The sequence below is a fragment of the Paralichthys olivaceus genome, chromosome 4, assembly GCF_024713975.1.
Source record: "Paralichthys olivaceus isolate ysfri-2021 chromosome 4, ASM2471397v2, whole genome shotgun sequence".
Lineage (NCBI taxonomy): Eukaryota > Metazoa > Chordata > Actinopteri > Pleuronectiformes > Paralichthyidae > Paralichthys > Paralichthys olivaceus.
In genome coordinates, this window is record NC_091096.1 from 3,246,012 (window position 1) to 3,269,025 (window position 23,014).

General features: G+C 43.1%; 2 protein-coding genes across 44 annotated transcripts in view; one reads left to right on the forward strand and one right to left on the reverse strand.

Moving 5' to 3' along the window:
* Positions 1 to 16,515, forward strand: part of camk2b1 (calcium/calmodulin-dependent protein kinase (CaM kinase) II beta 1) — a 56,018-nt gene extending 39,503 nt beyond the window's left edge. For 13 of the 43 annotated variants that reach the window (XM_069522979.1, XM_069522980.1, XM_069522982.1 and 10 more), the window contains 9 exons: positions 3,394 to 3,438; positions 4,803 to 4,851; positions 8,653 to 8,742; positions 9,236 to 9,379; positions 9,669 to 9,839; positions 10,413 to 10,488; positions 10,571 to 10,665; positions 11,176 to 11,409; positions 12,215 to 16,515. In XM_069522979.1, the coding sequence (XP_069379080.1) occupies positions 3,394 to 3,438; positions 4,803 to 4,851; positions 8,653 to 8,742; positions 9,236 to 9,379; positions 9,669 to 9,839; positions 10,413 to 10,488; positions 10,571 to 10,665; positions 11,176 to 11,408 (903 nt within the window). In that variant the 3' untranslated portion in view covers position 11,409; positions 12,215 to 16,515. The remainder of the gene's footprint in view (positions 1 to 3,393; positions 3,439 to 4,802; positions 4,852 to 8,652; positions 8,743 to 9,235; positions 9,380 to 9,668; positions 9,840 to 10,412; positions 10,489 to 10,570; positions 10,666 to 11,175; positions 11,410 to 12,214) is intronic. The other 30 variants (XM_069523019.1, XM_069523020.1, XM_069523002.1 and 27 more) reach the window with 3 other exon arrangements.
* Positions 16,516 to 16,849: 334 nt separating this feature from the next.
* LOC109641256 (retinol dehydrogenase 14) lies at positions 16,850 to 19,474 on the reverse strand. The gene is made up of 4 exons (XM_020105653.2): positions 19,045 to 19,474; positions 18,363 to 18,605; positions 17,889 to 18,191; positions 16,850 to 17,311 (listed from the first exon to the last, which is right to left on the reverse strand). Exons 1-4 carry the CDS (start codon positions 19,163 to 19,165, stop codon positions 17,052 to 17,054), a joined length of 927 nt encoding a protein of 308 aa, XP_019961212.2. The 5' UTR covers positions 19,166 to 19,474; the 3' UTR covers positions 16,850 to 17,051.
* Between the last annotated feature and the right edge of the window lie 3,540 nt (positions 19,475 to 23,014).

A 23,014-nucleotide genomic window follows, 5' to 3' on the forward strand; every position in this document is an offset into this window, starting at 1 on the left:
GCGGCAGGTGGGGATGCTGTGTGACTCGCACGGGGGTTGGTACGCTGCTGCCGTGTCATTTTCTGTGTCAGTGAAAGTTTGCCAAACGGGAACCGGCAGCCAATGCCTGCCAGGACTGTCAGTGTGATTTACCCCCCTCCTTCCTATTTATGCCTGTGTAAAAGAAGTGCCCCCCCCATCCCCACCCCCCACCACATGAGCATCCAAAGGGCTGCAGATTGTCCTTCCAGGCAAATAGCACACCAGCTGACTTCTGAGAACCCCAGCTCTTCTGTCGAAGCTGAGAAAATCTGTGAAATCGGCTGATTGGCTGGAATCGTGACCTGCTTGCTCCTGGCACACGGTCACAGAGAGAGAATCTGTGAGTGTTTACAGCTGGGAGGAAAGTTCAGGAGCCAGAGCAGGATTTTTACTGAGCATCGTTCCTGCAGGGGAATTATTATCCAGGTTATGTGTGAGGTTAGCTCTGTCACAGCAAGAAGATTCTCTAACCCCAGTTTTGCAAGTTGTCCCTGTGTCTGTGCTCCCACAGACCAACATGCAGATTGGGTTTTACTGGAGACTCTCACCCAATGTGAGCCGGGACTTGCCCCAGCCCTCAAAGGAAACGGGGCTACGCTCTGCACCCCATGTTATTGTAGTGATCCACAGTTTGTCCTATCGACTCTGTTGCCCACTGTCGCCATCATTAATCCGTCAGAGATCTGCACCTCTGATAAAAACAGAAAAGATCTTCATCCTCTTTCTGTTTTTTCCGTGACTCGAATGATCTACTGTGTTGCACGAGTGCGCCGCTAATCACTCAGGGTGAAGTGCTACAGGAAGTGACAGCTTCACAGCATGTGCTCTTTTCTTTCTGCCAAACTGCCTCTCGGAGCTGCTCCGGACTGCTCGCTGTCATTTAAAGACTCATTTAGATCAGCGTTAGTTTTCTGGATATCATTGTACTTCCATTAAAAAATGTAGCAAAGAGTAATTAAATGGTTTATTTGAATTTAGGGACAGAAAAAAAGCTCATTCTTGTTTCCTGATTCTTTTAGCACTGTGAGCGTAATGTACCTGACACATTTTGTGACATTATCAAGTCAGAACAGCACTTTATTTTATTCCAGTGACATAACCAGACCAGCAGCTACTCTGAATAAATCACAACTGAGTCCTAGATGCCACAGTAATGATCTCACCCACCCAGACATGAAACACAGCTGAGGAGTTTGGGTTTTCTCTTTGAGACTCCTGCACACTAAATATATCTGCGTCACACAAATGTTTCAACACCCCTGTACATGTGACGTATTTAGTTGATCTTTGGACTGAATACAACTTAGCTTTTGTTTCTTGGACTCAAATGTAGTAGTAAGATAGTTTTCATTAACCCTCCTTTGGCGGATGCCACAGCGTGCCTGTGTTTCTCTGGCCGGCCAAGAGTCTGAATAATAAATAAAAAAACATCTCACTCTGATCAGAGATATTTTTAGGATGCAGATCTGCCCACAGATTTTCAAACTGCTCAGACTTTTGCATTCGACTGCCACAGATTTTTACAGTGAGTCAGTAACTAAAATAATCCAGTGCTTATAGTCGAAGTAGATATCAGAATATATATATAAGTTGCTCGGCTACTCAAACATCCCTGGAACTGCCACAGTGTGAATGTGAGGTCTGATGATGTGACGCCATCAGCACGCGCCCCCCTTCCCACAAACCCTAGTGACTTTGTTCTCGCTCGTCTTCATCTCCCAAGTTGCCCTGGGTGATGGTTGCCCTGACAACACCGCCATCATCACCAGGGAGACAGCTGATGATCGGTCATCACAGAGGTGTCACCTCCTGGGGGAGTTTGTAGCAGAGCTGTAGAAATATGTCTCCATTCTGAAAAACCATCAGTACACACTGTACCAGTACACATGTACAAGTACCAGTATTTTCAAGTAGCCATTAATTGTTCTAAAATTGGAATTAGTCATAGCAGAAACTGTGAACAGATATTTGAACACATGAACTGTAATAAGGTGGAAAACTCCTCCGTTCTCTAACTTCCTGTTTCCATTCAATTCCGTTATTTACGGACTCTTCCCCCTCGTGAACTGCATTTATTTTACGGACGGCCACCGAGATCCCATAAAAGCCACCAGTGTGTCCTGATACTGTTTCCTAGTGGAAGCATATATAATGAGGATAAAATTGGGCCGAGCACAGAACCCTGAGGAACACCGTGGTTAACTTGGGTGCACACAGATGACTCAGAAAGTCATTAGTGTCTCCGTGCTGCGATGAGCTCTAGGGTGGTTGGGAGGGTGGTGACTAAAACCTCCTGATGACAGTGATAGAATGATTGTATTCAGTTAAGTCCTATTTGTCAGAGGTTTCTTTAAGCAACTTTGTAGGAATAGGATCTGAGATACAAGTTGCAGGTTTAGACGATGAGATTGTTGAGGTGGAGCTAGTTATCCACTACTTTGAAACGTCCTCGGTTCGATCCCTGGCAACCAGTCCGCATTCCCAAATGACCTCGGGCAAGATACTGAACCCAAGTGCTGATATAGTAGAGATGTGTGTGTGCGTGAACGGGTGAAGAAGCTGGAAAAAGCCATTTATAAAAGTAGTAATGCTTAGTTTTTACATAGTTGATGGCAGAAGAAGACAACAAGAAGTAAAGAGGTTAGGTGGCCACTCCATAGGAGAAACTCAGCTGATTCCATACACACAGTTCTGATAAATAAACAGCCATGTTGGACTGAACTGAAAGGGATCAAACAGCAGAACGACCTGGTTTTCATCTTGTGGAGCATCTGAAGTGTTTTCGCTGGTTGTGTCTTCGTCTTGTCAGACGTCGAGGCTGGTGTTTGTCTCTCTAGAACATGTTTGTTTGTTTAATTTAACAACCCTCTTGATTCGTGACATATTTGCATTGTGTGACAACAGACACGACACAAGTCATATTTAGAATTAATCATGCATGCACAGCCGGGCAGCGCAGAAATAGATGCATGTTCAGCAAAACCCTGAGAAAGACTGTCACAGTTTTCCTCAGTGTGTGTGTTTGTGTGTGTGTTTGTGTGTGTGTCTGTGTGTGTGTCTGTGTGTGTGTCTGTGTGTGTGTTTGTGTGTGTGTATCCACAGAGAACAAAACTGACTCCAAATTACAGTTTCAGCTCATCCACCCACTCTGATTTTTCCCTCTCGTCTTTCTTCTCCACCCACCTTAACAAGCACTTTCTCTTCATCCAACATTCATGTCACCTCTTTCTTCCTCTTCGGCCATTTTCTTTTTATGCAATTTGTTTTTTCTCTTTCTCTCCCTCCCTCCCTCCCTCTCTCTCTCTCTCTCTCTCTCTATCCGTTTTCTCTTCTTTTTCGTTCATTCCATCTCTCCTCCTCCTCCTCCTGCAGGAACCTCAGACAACCGTCATCCATAATCCAGTAGACGGAACAAAGGTACACATCATTCCTCACTCCTGACCTGCTCTTCTTTGTCATTCTCCTCCTCTTCCTCATCTTCTCGTGCCTTTTGATCCCTCTGTGTGAGCGCACCACAGCGTTGGTTGACTAATGTGTATGTGCACGTGTCTGTGTGTGTGTGCTGCTATATAATAAATACCTCAGTTAAAAAACTTTATACTTTGAAGAGAACAGGAGGAGGGAGGGAGGGAGGGAGAGAGTGTTGATGATCACGGCTAAAGACGAAGGAGAAACAACTTTTTGGGCTTTTGAGCCGAACACAGGTTTTGGGTGATCTTTACATTTAACGTCGAGTCCATCCTCAGAGTAAAGTCAACTGGTTATAACTGCAGCTATATAGGAAATCAAAAAGTAATTTATAAGAATACTGAACTGAGTACAGTTTGAGTTTGTATGTTTTATTTCTCTCTCCCTCACACACGTTCAACACTTTTCTCTCTTCAGCAGTCAACAGGCAGATCCTGCTTTGAAACCGCTCTTGTGCTTTTTGCTCGCGAGGCTTTTCGTGCACATGTGCACTGCTAATGGGGTCAATGGGTTTCTCAACTCTACACGTAGGGGAATTTAGGCTCGTTTAATCTGCTAATTGGAAATTAGAAGCCAACCTCTCCTCTGGTGAAAGCCTGTGAAGAGTGAGACGACCAGGTGGACGGACCAGTAGCTCGCGTCTCCTTCCTATGATGACCAGCAGAGGATCAGTTCTGCTTGTGTTGTTGGAACAGATGGATGGAGCCCATCCCACTGAGTTTTCTATTTCAGCAAGAGACAAGACAAGATCCCCCTGTGGAGGGAAGACGTCCTTTGTCCACACGTTGTGATGCACCACACATATACACACAGTAATAGAAGAAAAGAGCTTTCAGGTCCAGGATAAAAAAGTCTAATATGGATTAAGTGTTGATGAGGTGGGGTATCGGGCGGATGGGTTAGACGGTTTGACTTTACGTTTCCAGAGGTGGGATGATTGTGACTAATGAACTCTGTCAATTGTTTGGCATCTGCTTATGGTTGAATTCCACATTAATCAGTGTTGATGCGTCTTTGGTCCTCTCGGATTTAGTTCTGTGAAGACGTGAGTATGCCCCCTGCTGGCTTTTGTTCTGATTGTGTGTTTACCGCTCCTCTGACGTGCGTCTTCATGTGTATTCAGCACAATTTCTGTGCTACTCATAGACCGTAAACAAAGATGGACGACGCATCTCCGAGCCCTCCCACTAAAATATTTCGGATATGAACACGGCTTCACTTTGGGGAGGTGTCACGTCGTCCATCTTTAAAAACATGTTCTATGTTGCTGCTATGTTCCAACCCCAAACTGACTGATTGTGTCTGACCTCCAGGAGTCATCAGACAGCAGCAACACCACCGTGGAGGACGAAGACGTGAAAGGTAAGAGAAGTAACACGTATTGATTATTGATAAGAGATCGCTGCCAACAAAAGGCACTGTTTTGCTGCAGCCAGGCAGTGAACAACTAACTCCCAATGAGCCGCCTGTCCTTGTCAGAAATATTCTTCTAATTCAGCACAACAGAAGCTTTAACGTCTTTGTGAAGGTGGATTTTGACAAGTTCTGCTGTTACCATTGAGAAAAGAAATGGATTCTTAACTTCTCTTTACAGTGAAAGAGGTTCTTTTGTTACCGACATAATTGTTGTGCCTGAATGAGTCTGACTTGAATGAAACTGAAATTACAGTTAAACAAGAGAGCGTGCAGAATGTCCCAAAACCTCACGGCTGCTGGAGCTTCTTCTTTTGCTGCACCATCACGAGCCTCAGGGTGAAAATGAAATGTTGGGATGAAGCTCTCTTATTGTGACCTACTTTGACTTTTTAATGGCCTATTATGGGATGTTTCTCTCTCTCTTTTTGACTGAGCCACGTGTGTCATCTTGTTTCTTGACTATTTTAAAAGTTTACAGGTTCAAAGTGCAGCAAAAAATTAAAATTAGTTTGAGTATAAACACCCCAAAACATTTATGATCACAACAATATGAACTAAATGAATATTTCATGTTGTTAAATTTAGAGTTATTGGAACGCTTAATGTGTTGAAGGTGCAAGTGTCACCAGCATGGCTACCAGGCCCAGACAGCTGACTACTTACTGACCCCTCATGGACTCTGGCTGTATTACTTCTGCTGGTTTGTGTGTGTGTGTGTGTGTGTGTGTGTGTGAGGGGGTCTGTGAAAAGTAAACGGCCTTGTAACGCTGTTGTGGTTTGGCTTTCTCAAAAGTGTTGGCGTTTGGCTGAAACCTTAATACTGAGAAACACACACCTCTGAAATACCGACGTGCCCGTGTGAGGTATCAGCTTGCAGAGTTGAGTAGTTGCTTCGTGTGTGTGTGTGTGTGTGTGTGTGTGTGTGTGTGTGTGTGTGTGTGTGTGTATGTGTTGCTGTGAAATAAGTTCTTGTGTGGGATACAACACATTTATGAGCAAATAACTTCACAAACTGCTTTTGTGTCTGGCCTTCTTTTGTTGTGTGTGTGTGTGTGTCTTTACCAACACACTCAAAAACCTGTGTTCTCCGTAACTGAGCTGAGTACAATGCGTCTAAATCGGGTCATGAACGCATCATTTCAGTGCCGAGCGTACAGAACAGAATGTGCACTTCCACCTCCTCCTCCTCCTCCATCTCCTCCTCCTCCATCTCCTCCTCTTCCCTGTAGAGGCTTTGCTGCTATGTCACCAATTCCCTGGCAGCCTCGTCAGAGCCTAGCTTCATGTCGGTCTATAAGAAAATGAACCAGTGTCACAACTCATCAAACAGTTCTCGAGGGGAGCTGCTCTTATTTTACTGATGAATTCTAGTTTGAAAATCTCCTGGAAAGTTAAAGTGAAACTTCTAAATGAGGCAAAAGAAGAGGAACAGTAGCTGAGACACTCTGACTTTAAACCCTGAGAGGATCGAACTGTGAATTGTTTTTAACTTCAAGTGGACAAAGTAGAAACTACAACATAGAGTGTGCGTATTAGTTTTATTTATTCAAGTTTCATCAATACTTTCAGACACTAGAAATGATTTGAACTGGAGCCTCACCGATGTCGATACCGATGTAGGGAGTGAAACATTTCAGATACCAATATACCAGCTGACATAAATAATAATATGAATAATAAATATTGAACATTAGCATATGGGCAAACATTAGCATTGATACTGTGTGTCTGCGAAAGACCAATAAATCAGCCAAGCTTTCATTTCAACTTGAAATAACTTGAGTAAACATGGTGATGTTAAAATGAGAATGTGAAAGAACACAAAGAATCTACTCAGTATCCAGGATAAAAGTTTTCATTCCCGTCTCTCTTGTTATCAGGAGTTTTTATAAATGAGTTCGAGATACAGAGCAGAATAAAAGTGTTAATGGAAGAGACACAGACTCACTCGGTACGGGCCCAAACATTTTACAAATCTGTGGTTGTACTTCCTCCCTCTTGCACAATTGCAGTATCAATATATAGATACACAGTATATTGGACTTTTCTTATACTGCTATTGATCAAAACTGTCCTGCGATAGTTATTGATATTGTTTTATTATCCAGCGCTCGTTTCTCAGGTTGCTTTTTTAAAGTTCATTATGAAAATGTCACTAAATGAAAAGAAGGAAATCCCCCTCGACTCTTCTGTACTTCCCCTCTACCCACAGTGAAAGGCCCCCCCGCCCCCGCCCTATTCCCATCCCTTCCAAGGTCTCAAATTGGAGTCCCACCCCCCCGCCCACCCCTCTGGCAGGAATGGAGAGGGCAAGGGCACCTTCTGTTGGGGGCTCTGGGGCTACAGGGGTTGGTGTCTAATTTTAGCGGCGGTGGCAGGAAACAGAGCCCAGAGAGCCGCTGGAGACTCACTGCTCTGCTAGCGCCACCCTCGGATAGTGTCAGTCTCGCACTGCAGCTCCAGAATCTTAAGATACGAAGCGGCGGATAGCACACGGTCAGAAAACTACAAGAGCCAGGTGAGTGTGGGAGGACTCACGTTGGCTGGAACCGGGTTTTGTCTTATTTTCCTTTGTTGGGTCTCGACAGGTCAGCGAGGGCTCGACAGCTGATTGTAACCCAACACCTGAGCTGGCTTCCAGAGCATGTGAACACATTTCTGTTGTGTTGCTCTCAATACTTTTAAACAAGAGAATATTCAACAGGGCTTGTTGATCCAATCTGTGTTAATGATCATTTTTGAGTTCTGATTATTTGGGGGACTTGCTGATAAAATGCAAACTATGAAGTTTGTACTTGTGACATCTGTAGAATTCAAACCGGGGGATGTTGCTGCACTGTACTTCCCAGGGATCACATGTCAGTCAAACCGCCGTACCGTGACTTCCTCTTTCCTCTGATTTTCTGTTGACTCACAGCCAGAAGGGCCTTGGTTCGAATCCCGGCCATTTGTGTGGAACGTGTTCTCCCAGTGTCTGCGTTCCCTCCGGGTTCTGCAGCTTCCTGAGTTGACCTTAGGTGTGAATGTGAGCGTGAGGGGTCTCTATATGTTTGCCCTGTGATTTTGCAGGCGAGCCCTTCCAGGGTGTAACCGACCACTTGCCCAATGTCAGCTGGGATTGTCTCCAGCTCCCCCCCACCCCCCCTCTAACGATACGCAGTATGGACTGATGGATGATGAAACAGGATTGTGAGGCTGCAATAATACCTCTATTAATGTGCCATCTCTTTTCCGCCGGTCTTGTGCCATCTGTTTTTCTTTTCTTTTTTTTAAATTCCTGCAGGGACATTTTCTCTCCCTCTACTTGTCAGTGAGTGTTCATGTGCCCCTCTGTGCCAGCTGATAAAACAGACGAGCCGTAATGAGTAACATCCAACTCTCTCTCGTTATCCATCCTCTGCTCGCTGGAGCTTAACGCCTCAGTGTAACGGCACATGCAGCAGCCACAGTTGAGATGGAGCCATTAACTGGGATAATGAGGAAAATGATTTTTTTTTTCTCTCCAGTGAGATGCAGTGACAGAGGATTGTGGGTGAAAAGTAGCTGTAATATCTGAGAGCGAGAGAAGTGAAGGTTGAGTGGGTTCATCATCTTGTATTTACCCCCCCACTGCTCCGATCATTCCTCACTGTGACACCCCCGTTGTGTTTATTGTTGTGTGCAATATGTGCAAATGCTTGTCATCTCTGTTCACATATATATATATACATACGTGTGTGTTTGGTCTCGTTCTGTGCACGTTATCAGGGAAGAGCTTAGACAACAGCTCGCTTAAGACGCAGTCCAGCACAAGCTCCCAGCCTGAGAGCTCTCAGGGTTCCTCGGCTGCCGTGCACTGTAAGTCAGCATGGCCCCGCCAGATGCAGCCTGTAACGCACTCACACATTCACACCCTGACTAAACCCTGCATGTATCCAAAGCAAATACGTCTGCCGCCATTTAGCAAAACTAAACCCCCGACGTTAGATCTAATCAGAACCTGCAGGACGTCTTTCTCTCCATCTAAAATATCTACGAACAACATAATTAGTCGAGAGAAACAAGGCACTGATGTTTTGTAGTATTTCTACTCCTCCGCCATACATCCCTTACTTAATTCCGCCCACGCCACGTGTGTCGAGATTTATAGGTTGTCTCCCTCTTATGCATCAATGTGGAACAGCAAGTCAATGCTGGTGACAGTCACATCATCATCAATAGATTTCCAAGCATGAATTTTGCTCTGTGCTCATGTCATGACTGGAGAGCTCTCAAACACACACAGAGCCATCTCGTCTCAGTTCCCTCAAGTGTCTCCCATGTTCCCCCTCTTCCTCCCTCCCAAACTCAGCCGCTGCAAAGTTTGCTGACCTGCTGGGCTCGGTGCGTAGGGGCTCAGGGCCCGCGTCCGACGGTGAAGGGAGATCCGTCACACCGCCTCCCGCTGTCTTCTCAGCCCCCTCCCCGCCACACACACCTGCCGTCCCCATGCAGAGTAAGTAGAAAAGAGCAGGAATGGGGACGAGTGGCCACGAGACTTAAAAACCTGAATTTGCATCTTCCGCACCAAGATGATGCATGAAAAAGATGATTCTGTCGTTCATGGGTCATTTTGGGAAAAGGAGTAAAATAGATTATTTCTAAATACAGCCATCTTAACTGATTAGATTTCTTTCCTTCATACTTGTATCGTCTCCTATGTTTCTCACTCTATCCTGTTCTTGCCTTCTATCACCTCCATCCATCCTCCATCCATCCACTCGTCCTGTCTGGACACTGATCAGTGTCCCGGCTCACAGACCTGGTAAGCAGCGTCCGCAGGGTGCCAGCGCCCCCTGCGCCTGAGAGTGATGCTGCGCCGGCCCCTAGCGCCAGGGCTGTACCTCCACCTGCACACTCCACCTCCCCACCTCCCCCTCACTCCCCCTCGAGCCCCCCCTTGTCCTCCTCCCAGAGTGAGTACCGAGCATGAGCCACCTCGACCTCGACCGTGATGCATGGGAGCCGATCAGGGGCTTCATGAAATAACATTTCAGGATTTCAGTGCAGGCTTGTGTGTGTGTGTGAGAGCAGATTCAACAGTCACTGTTTTGATAAAGAACATTGAGTTAAATTTCTCTTTTGTCAGCGATGATGGATCAGAACCAGGACGTGTGTGCTTGTTGGCTCTGAGCGTTAAAACTGGACTGACTGACTGCAGAGGGATTCATGCATCGTTTGGCTGCTTGGTGGTTGAACACGTTGTTTGCAGTGATATGAGGAGAAACCCTGTGTGTGCTCAGATTAAAGCGTGTTTGACTTGATGACGAGCGAAGGCTCTCTGTTGGTTTTTTTGGACACTTCCTGCCTTTAATTGAAGTCATTTCACCTTGAAACATACTTTTCCAGCTCATTATACAAACTGGAATATTTCTGCAGTTTTCTCTGTTCACATTATCTAATACAATAAAAATTGATTGAACTCCTCTCCATCTGACCGGCTGCTGCGATGACCTGTGATTAACATCTGTTCCCACTGTTCTCTGCAGCGCGCAAACAAGAAATCATCAAGATCACAGAGCAGCTGATAGAGGCCATCAACAACGGAGACTTTGAGGCATATGCGTGAGTTTGAAGTTTGTCTTTGGCTCGTTAACGTGTTGAACATGTGGCTTGATTAAAACATGTTGTGATCTGCTGCCTTCAGTAAGATCTGCGACCACGGGCTGACTTCGTTTGAGCCGGAGGCGCTGGGCAACCTGGTGGAGGGGATGGATTTCCACAGATTTTACTTTGAGAACCGTAAGATCAATAGATTTATTGATTGTTGCTGTTGCAGTTGTTTTGCTTGGATAATGATGTTGTAACTTTTTGGTGCTTTCAGTGTAAATACATTTGTCTTCCATCATTTAACAGCAGTGCAGAGAGAAATCAAAGAAAGCTAGATGACATCATGAAATCAGTTCTTATGCTTCAATTTCAAACACCTGCCCGTATCAGATTTCCGGTTCTCACAGTACAAGCTTTCAGATGTATTTATATATAACACAACAGGGGTTGAGCCAAAGTGCTGTATGATAGAGAAAAAACAACACAAGCATGGATAGAGAGAAAGTAGTGCAAGGATATAAAAAGAAGCAGAAGAAAAGATCAAACTAAAGAAGACAAAAATAAGAACAGACAATCATAAAATGGAATGAGACTGAATTAAAAGCAGGATTAAAGTGGTACAACTTTAAATTAGACTTAACATTAACATTAGTGGGAACAGAGCTTGTTTCTTGTGACATTATCCTTCACCTTCTTTTTCAGTTTTGGCCAAGAACAGCAAACCCATCCACACAACCATCCTCAACCCCCACGTCCACCTGATCGGCGAGGACGCCGCCTGCATCGCTTACATCCGCCTGACTCAGTACGTCGACAGCCAGGGGCGGCCGCGCTCCAGCCAGTCAGAGGAAACTCGCGTCTGGCATCGCAGAGACAGCAAGTGGCAGAACATCCACTTCCACTGCTCAGGCGCACCGGCCGCGCCGCTCCAGTGAGGTACGGACCACAGAACTGCCCCAGCTCACGACAGGAGGCGCTCGTCGCAAACCACGTTGTGTGTTTTAAACTGATATTTGAAAGAAGGTGGAGAAAAACAGATTCATGCAGAAGAGATGACGTGGGATCATCCTGGAAATAGAGGAAAGTATCGGAACACAGTTTAAAGTCAGTAAAAACAACATTATCTTTTGTTGATAGTCTTCTACTGAACCGACCAACCCAAGGAAGAATCCGCCACATTTCCAGATGATCGGGCAGATCTATCAAATACCTTCTTTGTACACTTGAAAGTCTGTTGGGTAGTTGAGGGGCTGCGTCCTTCAGAGGCTGCATTTGAAGACAGATTGTGTCACAGCAGCTCGACAAGTCCGTCTTAATTTGAAGGCTCCTTCACATGCGACCGAAATAACGCATCTTTTCTTTCCCGAGTGAAGAAGACTTTACTTCTTCGTTTGTCCTAGATTTCACGGTGCTTCGGAAACCAACTGACGAGACAAAAACGTCTGATGCTCACACTTTAAATATGATCAGGCTTCAACTTGACCGAACAGCTGAAGGTTCACATGTTAAAAAACAAAAAAAATTCAGTAAAACTTTGTAGTGGTGTCCAACCGCAGCTCTGTTGCTTGGCGACAAGCTTGAGATGGAAATCACAGAAATCTTCTTGCTGCGAGTTACCACAGTAATATCACCAATAACACCAGGCACAAGTTAATCATTGTTTTAATATGCAGTGTAGAAAAGAGTTTAGATTTCCGTCAGTCACACTTTCATTTCTTTTTCTTTTTCTTTTCCGTCTCAGGTTTGAATCCCATAGTTTTGTCTGTGAGGAGTCTGCTGGAAGAGGAAGAGGAGGATGAGGAGGAAGAGGAAAAAGAACAGTGTCAGTTTGGGGGCCCCTCGCCCTCCAACAACCAACCCTCCCTCAAATGGACGCCCGGCCTCCACCCCCCAGCATGCATCTCTTCTTTTACAGCTACTTCTGCCCCCTGTCACCGTCTGACAACCATCAAACAGCGACTCAGCGTCCTCCGACCCGCTGGGCGATGGCGGGGGTCGGGATGTTTTCAGCACTTGTGTGATTCCTCCGTCCTGTGGTCTCTTCTCCGTCCCCACAAATATCTTCTGTGACCCTCCCCCCCTCCCTCCCTCCCTCCCTCCCTCGTCCTCCTGTGAATCCACACTTGTGTGACTTAAACACTGCACTGGAAATACAGTATGTAAAGTTTTAAGTAAAGTCTATTACTATCATTACTATATTATTACGATTCATATTATTATTATTATTACACATGTATATGTCATTTGTATAATTCAGAATTCTTGATGCCAGTGGTTTTTAGAGTTGAAGGAATCTTTTTTTTTTTTTAGTTTGTTTTTCTCTATCTTTTTAAGGAAGCATGTTTTTCCCCATATTAACAGTGGCTGTTTTTTATTGTGGCTATTAAGTGGAAAATGATATTGGCAGTTTTTGTCATTTGCCTCTTGTGTGTTAACTATGATACTGCACCCAAACTCATGGTCGACATGTTTTTCCCTTTGTATTTGTTTTGGGGTTTTCTTTTCTTTTTATCTTTTCTTTTTGTGTGTGTGTTCTTCTGGAAGGCGTGTGTCTGATGAGTGTCATGTGAAGGCAGGGAGTGAGTCCTCGTGTGAATGTGTGTGCGTTAGTCCAGATGATGATGACTCTGTCGTTGTCATGAGAACGGCAGGACGTGGGGTCTCGTCTCGTTAAGCTCAGTGTCTTCCTGCTTCAGAACCAACATTTCGTGTCGGGCGTTTGAGTTTTATCGTGTATTTACGTTTCTGACTGAATGTTGTGACGATGGGGTTTAAAGAATGAAGCAGCTTTTTAATCAAAACGAAGAAAAGTGTCTGAATATAACAAGATCTAAATGTTTCAGTGACATTTTTTTTGTTGAGACAAAACTGATTTTGTTTCAAGAAAAAAAAAAACTACCACAGCATATCTCATCTCATTATATAGACAGAAATTATTTTTATCTTCCATATCGAAAAACATGTTTAACAGTATTCAGTCAGTGACTTCAATTCAATTTTAAACTGATATTTGGAGCCTTTGATTGATGAACAGCATAAGAAACTTTAACAAGCACATGTTTTACAGCTTTTGCTTTTAATATTATCAAAATCCTCGCAGTAGTTAGTTTTTTGAGATGTGCTTTATTCTCTTTTCTGCCTAAAAGTCTAAAAACATCGTTAACAACTCAATAACAGATAAAAAAAACATAAATACATAATGATATTTCTTATTATACCAACACGACTAAATGAAAACTACAATTCAATAATTTGCTATGTCATGATAATGAATAAAATATGTCGTAGAGTCTCTTGTTGATATTACAGCAGTTTTATCTTTTCTTTTTTTTTTTTGACGAGCACTTTCATTTTTGGGGGGTTTTCACAGTGAAGAGCAGCTCAGCGTCGCCTCCTCGTTTCCACCTGGAGCTCGTGTTGATGGTTTTTTTTTCAAATTCTGCTGAAAAAGATGCTCGGGGGAGGGAGGGGATGCCCTGCTGGTGGCTCCTGCTGTCGCTAGGCAACGGATGAATATCCCCGCTTGAAGCCCAGCGGCTCCTTTTCCCTTAAAAGTCGAGATATTTTGATTTCGCTAAAACTCTCGGCGCCGCCCGGAACACAACAGCAGCAGGTCTTTTTTGAAAGTGCAAAGAAAGGATCCCAGCAGAGGCCTTGACCTTTCTCGCTTCCAGAGCCAGAGCGCAGGAAGCTGCTGCGTGTTAGTCTGTACAACGCACACACACACAAACAAACACACACACACACTTCAAGGTCCATATCAGTGATGACAACTGACACGTGTGTGTGTGTGTGTGTGGTTGATGCCTCAACAAGTGGGAGGATGTTTTTCACAATTGTCTGCAGATGTCAGGGATGCACACGGCTTCTCTGTTCTGTGGTTCCTCATTTCAGCACAGTCCTTTGCCACAGGGTGTAATATTTGTGTGTGTGTGTGTACAGTACATCCATTGCTCTGATTGTGTGTTTTTTTTTTTTTTTTTTTTTTTACAAGCCTTGGGGGGGGATTACATGTCGGAGGTGTGTGATTTTGAAGAGACGATGAAAGGAGAAGGCTTTATTTCAGAGGACATATCAGTCCAATGCCTTCAGCCCAGGACTTTAAAGTTCTCATGATTTGAACTTTTTTATTGTTTATGTTTTTATCGTGTCACAGTGAAGTGTTATCAGCTTCTCATTATATAAAGTGCTTGTGCCAGGGGGGGAGGGGGGGGGGCATGGCAGGATGATACAGATGGACTCTGCTCCATTGAAAATTGAGATTTTTGTCGGAGCGTAACTTTTGCTCGTCCACCATCGGCTGCCTTCACGTTTTGTCTCGTCCCTGTATTGGTCAGACCAAGACATGAAGAGACCGAGCAGTCGGTGTTTGGTGAATAGTCCTCAGGTTTCTATTTATTTTGAATATTTATTTATTTATTTTAGTGAATATTTTATCGTGCTTAGAGTTTTGTTTTTTTTCCTCGTGCACTTGTGAAAGTACTGTCTGTTGTTCTGGGGACTCTGCTCCATGTAAGACTGTTTTTAAAGGGACAGTACACCCAAGTTGCATCCTGCATGTGTTTTCTCTGTAACGACCAACATGGTGTGTATTTATTGTTTCTGTTTCTGCAGTTTTTTCCTCTGCGACTTCAGATCTACGCTGGTTTTGAAATATTTATTCAGTTTTACGGTGTCCTTTGTTTCCTTCTACTGAATTCCCATTACTGCATTGCCACAGAGGTAATCTGTTACTTTAAAACTCATGACACACGACTGGATTTTGTGTGAACTCTGCCTCTAAAGGCTTCGTTGCCTTTTTTTGAAGATTTTTTCAGATGAAGGCTTTTATTTTCAAGGTGAACCACTGAGTCGTCTTGTCAGAGTAACAATGTTCATGTCTCGTTGACCTCGACGTGATCGTGAAAGGTCAAAGGTTTCCTGAAGGCGTTCATGCGTGATCGTGCAAAACAAACACCTCGTCCTCCTCCTACAAAAAAGAAGAAAAAGCAGCATGCACAGTTCAAATGTGTCGTTCTCCCTATCGTGTTTTCTAGCCTCCGTTTCATAAGATTCAAATATTTAAATGAGGGAGTTCACAGTGTTTCACAACTGCAACTAAAACGTTTTCTTTGCATGACAGTCAACAGGACACTTGTTTTTTATTTTGGTGTTTTCTTTTTTATTTGGTTTCACCTTTTCTACTGAATGCTGGTATACTCGATCTTTCTGTAACTATTTTCTCAGCTTTTTAAGTGCATATAACTATTTTTGTCTCCAGATGATATAATGAAGATGACTATGATGAAAAGGATGATTATATTGATGAGTGAGGATGACGATGTTGAAGGTGATGGTGATGATGAAGAAGATATTTTGCATGCGATTCTATGGGGCTCTGTGTTGTCAGTGCAGGACTCTGCCTTTTGTACATAGAGAGAAAAACAAAGGAGCACATGTTGAGTCTCAGCTGTCAGGTCAAAGAGCACCTGAGCTCCAGCAGGGGGCGCAGTCTCACAAAGTAAAGCACAAACAGACTTAGCTGCACTATAAGTTCATTTTAGTGACAAATCTAACAGACCATCCAGGTGTAGAGTAAGAAACCAGCTTCCATGATGATTGTTGATCAGGGCTGCAACTTATAGATCATGATCATGTGTCACTTATCAGAAACTACAATCATGATTGGAAATGATTTACTGTGCAGATATAAACCACATCTGCCTCCTCTGGGCTTTTTAAAGTCATCCTCGTTCTCCAGTGACTAAGTTGCGCTGACAACACTGAGTTGGCCCTTCTCTTCGTTGGGTGTATTTCACTCTTTTCTCCCCCAGCCCCCTTTTTTCAGTCATTTCTCCTCAGTTGGCTCTTTCTATGTTCTATCTGTCTCTTTTTTTTTTTGTCAGTTTGGGTTTCTCTTCTGTATAATAATATTAATCCTCTAGTTCTCTGGTTCTTTGACTTATTGCTCTGTTCTCTTACGTGCTACACGTGTTTCTCTAACTTCAAGAAAAATGTGTTAAGGTGTTATCAATAAAATTACAATTTAAATAGAAAATAAAATCTGTCGTTCTGTGTGTAAGTGGACATCTCATAGATCTGGGCATGAATTCATTTGAAATTTCAAAACAGAATATTTGTTTTTGAATGTGACTAAGGATGTAAATATGGATGTTTTCAAATTAAGAGGATTTGTGAAAATGGCCTAATACAAAATCTAAAAAGAAAGAAAACTAAGACAATTAACAAAATAATTCAACATCATGAAAAAGTAATGGCAAAAGAAAACCTACATTTCATACATTTTTTGTTTTAGGAAAACAATCACCAGCTCAGTTCTAAGATTACACAAAAGATAAAATAAAATAGAACTAAATTAAATGAAAACATATCCTCACAGAGTTAAAACACTTTTTTTATTCATGCGTAGAAAAGTTGTATTGATGGAAAAAACTTAAAATACACAAGCACCTTATGGAATAAGAAATCTTTACATCATGTAGAAGATAAATATTTTAAAAAATACATAAATATGTAATTTTGAAAACCAGATGACCATAAATAAAACACAATTAAATAAACAACCAGCTCCCCCGGCATCAGACCAGTTTCACCAGTCTCTCACTGGCCTCCCACAGTTTTTTGGCCACACCAGCGTCTCGAGCGAACGGGCGCAGAGTGCAGGGTCGGCAGTCGACGAAGTAGCCTCCATTATATTTGGTAGCTTGGTCTGACACAGCGCAGTGGACGACAGTCTGAGCTCCGATCTCACACGGCACAAAAAACATCCACATGATCACCTGCATCAGCATCCGGAACAGGAAGGAGTAGTGGCACGTCCAACCGCTCTGAACAAAACCTGGAGCAGAGAGATCAGGTCAGGAATAATCATACTGTAGGTCAGAGGTCAGAACTCCTCATGGGTCATTTCATATTGTGGAAAAGTACGTCATGTATCTACTGAAATATTATTACGTTTCTGGAAATTCGATTAAGAAACCATTAAACAATAAAAATATCATCGATACAAAGACAACGATAAACATATTATTGCCAAGACTTAATATATGTGACTATAGCTTACAATTACTCAGACGTAGGGCTTTGAATATTTCCATTATCAATTAAGTATTTGATTACTTTCTTGACACTTAATTATCTCTAAAAGAGATTCATGTGTTCACCCATTTCTGTTTGATCACCTGTATGTTTGATCGTTTGATTGTCAGCAGGATTAAATAAAAACTACTGAATGGATTTTCACGAAGCCTGGTGGAAGAATGGGACAATGTCCGGGGAAGAACTTCCAGGTTTGTTTCCTCTTCCTTACACATTGGATTAAACATGCTGTTTTTTATATTTTCAATGATTTTTCCAGGAAATAAAAATAAGGATTTGACATATCTGAGTTCTCTCACAAAAACACAGCCTCTTACCAGGGTGCACAGCACAACAGGTCACTTCTTTCCCTTCTGTGATGCGGGCCAGTTCCTGACTGAAGTAGATGTTGGCCAGTTTGCTGCGGCAGTAGGTGAAGAAGGGCAGGAGGTTGTAGTTGAGATCCTGAAAGTCCAGCTTCTGGTATTTGTAGGTGGAGCATGTGAGGGTGATCACTCGGCTGGGAGCACATTCTTTCAGACGAGGCAGGAGCAGGTTGGTCAGCAGGAAGTGACCTAAGTGGTTTACGCCAAAACACATGCTGAAGCCGTCATCCGTCCAGTCGAGGACACTAGGCATCCCTGCAGAAACAAAACCGAAGAAACACATGGACTTTAGCTGATGTTGCTTTTCCCCACAAGATCCTACATACTCAGACTTTGTGTGTTTAAGAAGTGTACTGTGTTCATTGTGATGTATTTTAAAAGTCAAAAACAGCAGGTGGGACAGAGATGTGCTTGACCCCCCCTCACCTGCATTATTGATGAGGATGTCAAGCCTCTTCTCTCTCTGAAGGAAGCTCTTACTGAACTCCCGCACAGAGCGCAGGTTTGCCAGATCCAGCTCCATGTGGAGGACGTTGAGACTGTGACTCTTAAACTTGATCTCTCTCACAGCCTTCTCCGCCTTGTACACGTCTCTGCAAGCGATGACGACACGAGCGCCTCTCAAAGCCAAGGCGACCGCTGTCTCCTTTCCAATACCAGAATTCCCACCTGCAGGAAAAACACACACAAAAACAGGACATTTGTTTGTCATTGCTAGTGCGAAGCTAATAACACGAAGGGGAAATAATCTGAAAGGTATTGACCAAACTTTGTGGTGACTGAAAGTAGATGCTGAGCACCTACGTTCACTTTTGCTCAGAGGAAATATTTATTTGCATTTATTTGTGTGTCACGACTGGAAACTTCAAATCCAGGTGATATCAGAAACTCAATCTGGGGAGAATATGACTGTTATTGTTTTTCATAATAACTTCCTTAACCCATATCTCCTTTAATTAGATCTGATGCACATTAAACTTCGTTTACATGCGTTTCTCACGTGACAGAATCAGCAAACCACCTTTCATTAGGATCTGAGACAGGTAGAGTTAGCTGTGGATGCTAACCTAGCAGCTGTGGATGCTAACCTGCTAACAAATCTGTTTACCTGTGATGAGAACTGTTTTCCCGTCGAGTCTCTTCAGGTCGGTGCAGCACCTCCTCTTCTTCATCCACTTCAAAATGAAGAACGAAACCAGAGACGCGATGATTGTGTAAAGAAAATACATGTTCCCTGTGAGTGCTAGCTAATACCTACTAGCTTTGTCTATTAGCAGCTACTGAAACCGTTGTGTGTGTGTGTGCTAACGCTAGCTAGCTTGTTAGCTCGCCAGGAAAACGCATATTTCCCCCCGCCTGTTGTTCGTCCATTTCGGGATCTACGTTGCGGTGAAGTTGGCAGACCCGATCCCGGACTGGGAGAAAAAGAAGAAAAACAAAATGAAGATTTTCATCTAATTTAAAACGCTGTAATTCATTCTCTGCTACCGGATGTAAAGTTACAGGAAGTGCGCATGCGCCACACAGTCAAGTTATCAAAGTATCGCGAGAGTTTAAAACTTGCATCAGAAGCCCGCACGTGAAGTGAACGTATTATTTATCAGAATGATTTAAAAACAAAACTTGAGCACTGTTAAAATGTTTATTTAATATTTATGACCTGTTGGTAAATAAGAAGAATAATATCGATACACTGACGTCTGTTCATTAATAAGTTAACACGTGACTTTGGGAGTTCGAGGTTTGGTCGATTTGATATTAAAACGACTCAAAGTTAAAATTCAGGATTATGGGATTAGGGATTAGGGAGGTGATGGTGCAGCATGTTCGTCCACACGTCGTTACTTTGTTCCCTCAAAACAAACCTGATGTCGTCCATCTTTCTCTGTGCAGTTGTTCTTATTCTCTCCTCTGGTGCAGCAGCTGGGGAGTCACATTTAAAAAACAGTTCAGACTCCAGAAAGTGAATGTACATGACTTTTCACTTTTCACTCAGAGGAAAACACTTCGTGACAACATGTTTGTTTGTGTGTGATGCAATGTGGCATGAGTAAAGGTCTGTCATAGAATTCAATGGGATTATTTCATTCTATCTATCTATCTATCTATCTATCTATCTATCTATCTATCTATCTATCTATCTGTCCTTCTATTTATCTATACATATATATAAACCAATAAACGATACTTTTTAAAAACATAATTTGATTATAACTCTGTCGTGCATTTGTTATTCATCCATCCTGTTTTAAAAAAAGTTTATACATGAGAAGTGATCTTCACAGTCAGGGTCACTCTTTCTATCTCTTTAAATTTGTTATGACTTTCTTCATGAGGTGAAACATGCAGGGGTAACTGAGGAAACCTGCAGGACGAGTGCTCCTGTCAATCGATGTGTGTCTCTGCTGAGCTGCTGTGCAGACTACAACCAGTCGTGTTTCCAGGTGACGCCTCACTCCAGCTGCATGCTGGGTGGACAAGCTCTCAGGATCCTTGACCTTGTCCTACATCCTGGTGGACTCCTTCACTGCAGGTTGGTGTCTATCACACATTAACACATAATGATCTACAGACACTCATCATGGGGTTTATTACATTACAGATTAAAAATTATAATAATACCCTCCATTTTCACTTCATTAGGTACATGTTTATAAAGAAATATTATGGTATTGGAACTTGGATTTGATTTTACATTAGATTTTACTGGTGTAACTAGTAACATGAACATCTGTACTATATAGTACATGTGTTGTATTTTTTTAAGTGACTATGCTCTGCAGTAGATGGCGTTGTTATGCACTTTATACTATGTATGTTATATCCTTTAATCTATTGACATTGATATTTGTGACCAAATTCCAAATATTTAGTATTAACTTCAGAAAAGAAGGAGCACAAAACTTTTTAATGGCGTCTCTCTTTTTTACAGGAGAGAATTAGGGTTAGGGATGAAAACCCATTGGAGATCCAGATATTCTTCAACAACTTTTTTTCTGAAGGTCATAGAGACTTGGAAGTTGGTTCCATCTCCACTAATGTGCCTATGCCCGATCCATTGGGACCATCCCCAAGCTTCTACGCCCTTCGGAAATGGTGAAACCACCAAATCTCCCCAAAAAAGTACGAGATATTTGTAAATAACTTTTTTTCTGAAAGTCATAGAGACTTGGGCATTTCGGAATTAATGAAGGGTAGCCTGCCACGCGACCACACCAAATTTCAGCACGTTTCGAGCGAGCAGCGCGAAGTTATTCACCCTATGGTGAATAAGGGTTAGGCTTGCAATGAGGGTTAGGGTTAGGGTTGTGGTTAGGGTTAGGGTTAGGGTTAGGGTTGTGATTAGGGTTAGGGATGAATGCCCACTGGAGATCAAGATATTCTTCAATAACTTTCTTTCTGAAGGTCATAGAGACTTGGAAGTTATTTCCATCTCCACTAATGTGACTATGCCCGATCCATTGGTACCACCCCCAAGCTCCTACGACCTTTGGAAGGGTTAGGGTTAGGGTTGTGATCAGTGTTTCATTTTTGGGTTCTGTTTAGGGTTAGGGTTAGGAATGAAAACCCATTGGAGATCAAGATATTCTTCAATAACTTTTTTTCTGAAGGTCATAGAGACTTGAAAGTTGGTTCCATCTCCACTAATGTGCCTATGCCCGATCCATTGGGACAATCCCCGAGCTTCTACGACCTTCGGAAATGGTGAAACCACCAAATCTCCCCAAAAAAGTACGAGATATTTATAAATAACTTTTTTTCTGAAAGTCATAGAGACTTGGGCATTTCGGGATTAATGAAGGGTAGCCTGCCACGCGACCACACCGAATTTCAGCACGTTTCGAGCGAGCAGCGCGAAGTTATTCACCCTATGGTGAATAAGGGTTAGGCTTGCAATGAGGGTTAGGGTTAGGGTTGTGGTTAGGGTTAGGGTTAGGGTTAGGGTTGTGATTAGGGTTAGGGATGAATGCCCACTGGAGATCAAGATATTCTTCAATAACTTTCTTTCTGAAGGTCATAGAGACTTGGAAGTTATTTCCATCTCCACTAATGTGACTATGCCCGATCCATTGGTACCACCCCCGAGCTCCTACGACCTTTGGAAGGGTTAGGGTTAGGGTTGTGATCAGTGTTTCATTTTTGGGTTCTGTTTAGGGTTAGGGTTAGGAATGAAAACCCATTGGAGATCAAGATATTCTTCAATAACTTTTTTTCTGAAGGTCATAGAGACTTGAAAGTTGGTTCCATCTCCACTAATGTGCCTATGCCCGATCCATTGGGACCATCCCCGAGCTTCTACGACCTTCGGCAATGGTGAAACCACCAAATCTCCCCAAAAAAGTATGAGATATTTGTAAATAACTTTTTTTCTGAAAGTCATAGAGACTTGGGCATTTCGGGATTAATGAAGGGTAGCCTGCCACGCGACCACACCGAATTTCAGCACGTTTCGAGCGAGCAGTGCGAAGTTATTCAGCCTATGGTGAATAAGGGTTAGGCTTGCAATGAGGATTAGGGTTAGGGTTGTGGTTAGGGTTAGGGTTGTGATTAGGGTTAGGGATGAATGCCCACTGGAGATCAAGATATTCTTCAATAACTTTCTTTCTGAAGGTCATAGAGACTTGGAAGTTATTTCCATCTCCACTAATGTGACTATGCCCGATCCATTGGTACCACCCCCGAGCTCCTACGACCTTTGGAAGGGTTAGGGTTAGGGTTGTGATCAGTGTTTCATTTTTGGGTTCTGTTTAGGGTTAGGGTTAGGAATGAAAACCCATTGGAGATCAAGATATTCTTCAATAACTTTTTTTCTGAAGGTCATAGAGACTTGGAAGTTGGTTCCATCTCCACTAATGTGCCTATGCCCGATCCATTGGGACCATCCCCGAGCTTCTACGACCTTCGGAAATGGTGAAACCACCAAATCTCCCCAAAAAAGTACGAGATATTTATAAATAACTTTTTTTCTGAAAGTCATAGAGACTTGGGCATTTCGGGATTAATGAAGGGTAGCCTGCCACGCGACCACACCGAATTTCAGCACGTTTTGAGCGAGCAGCGCGAAGTTATTCACCCTA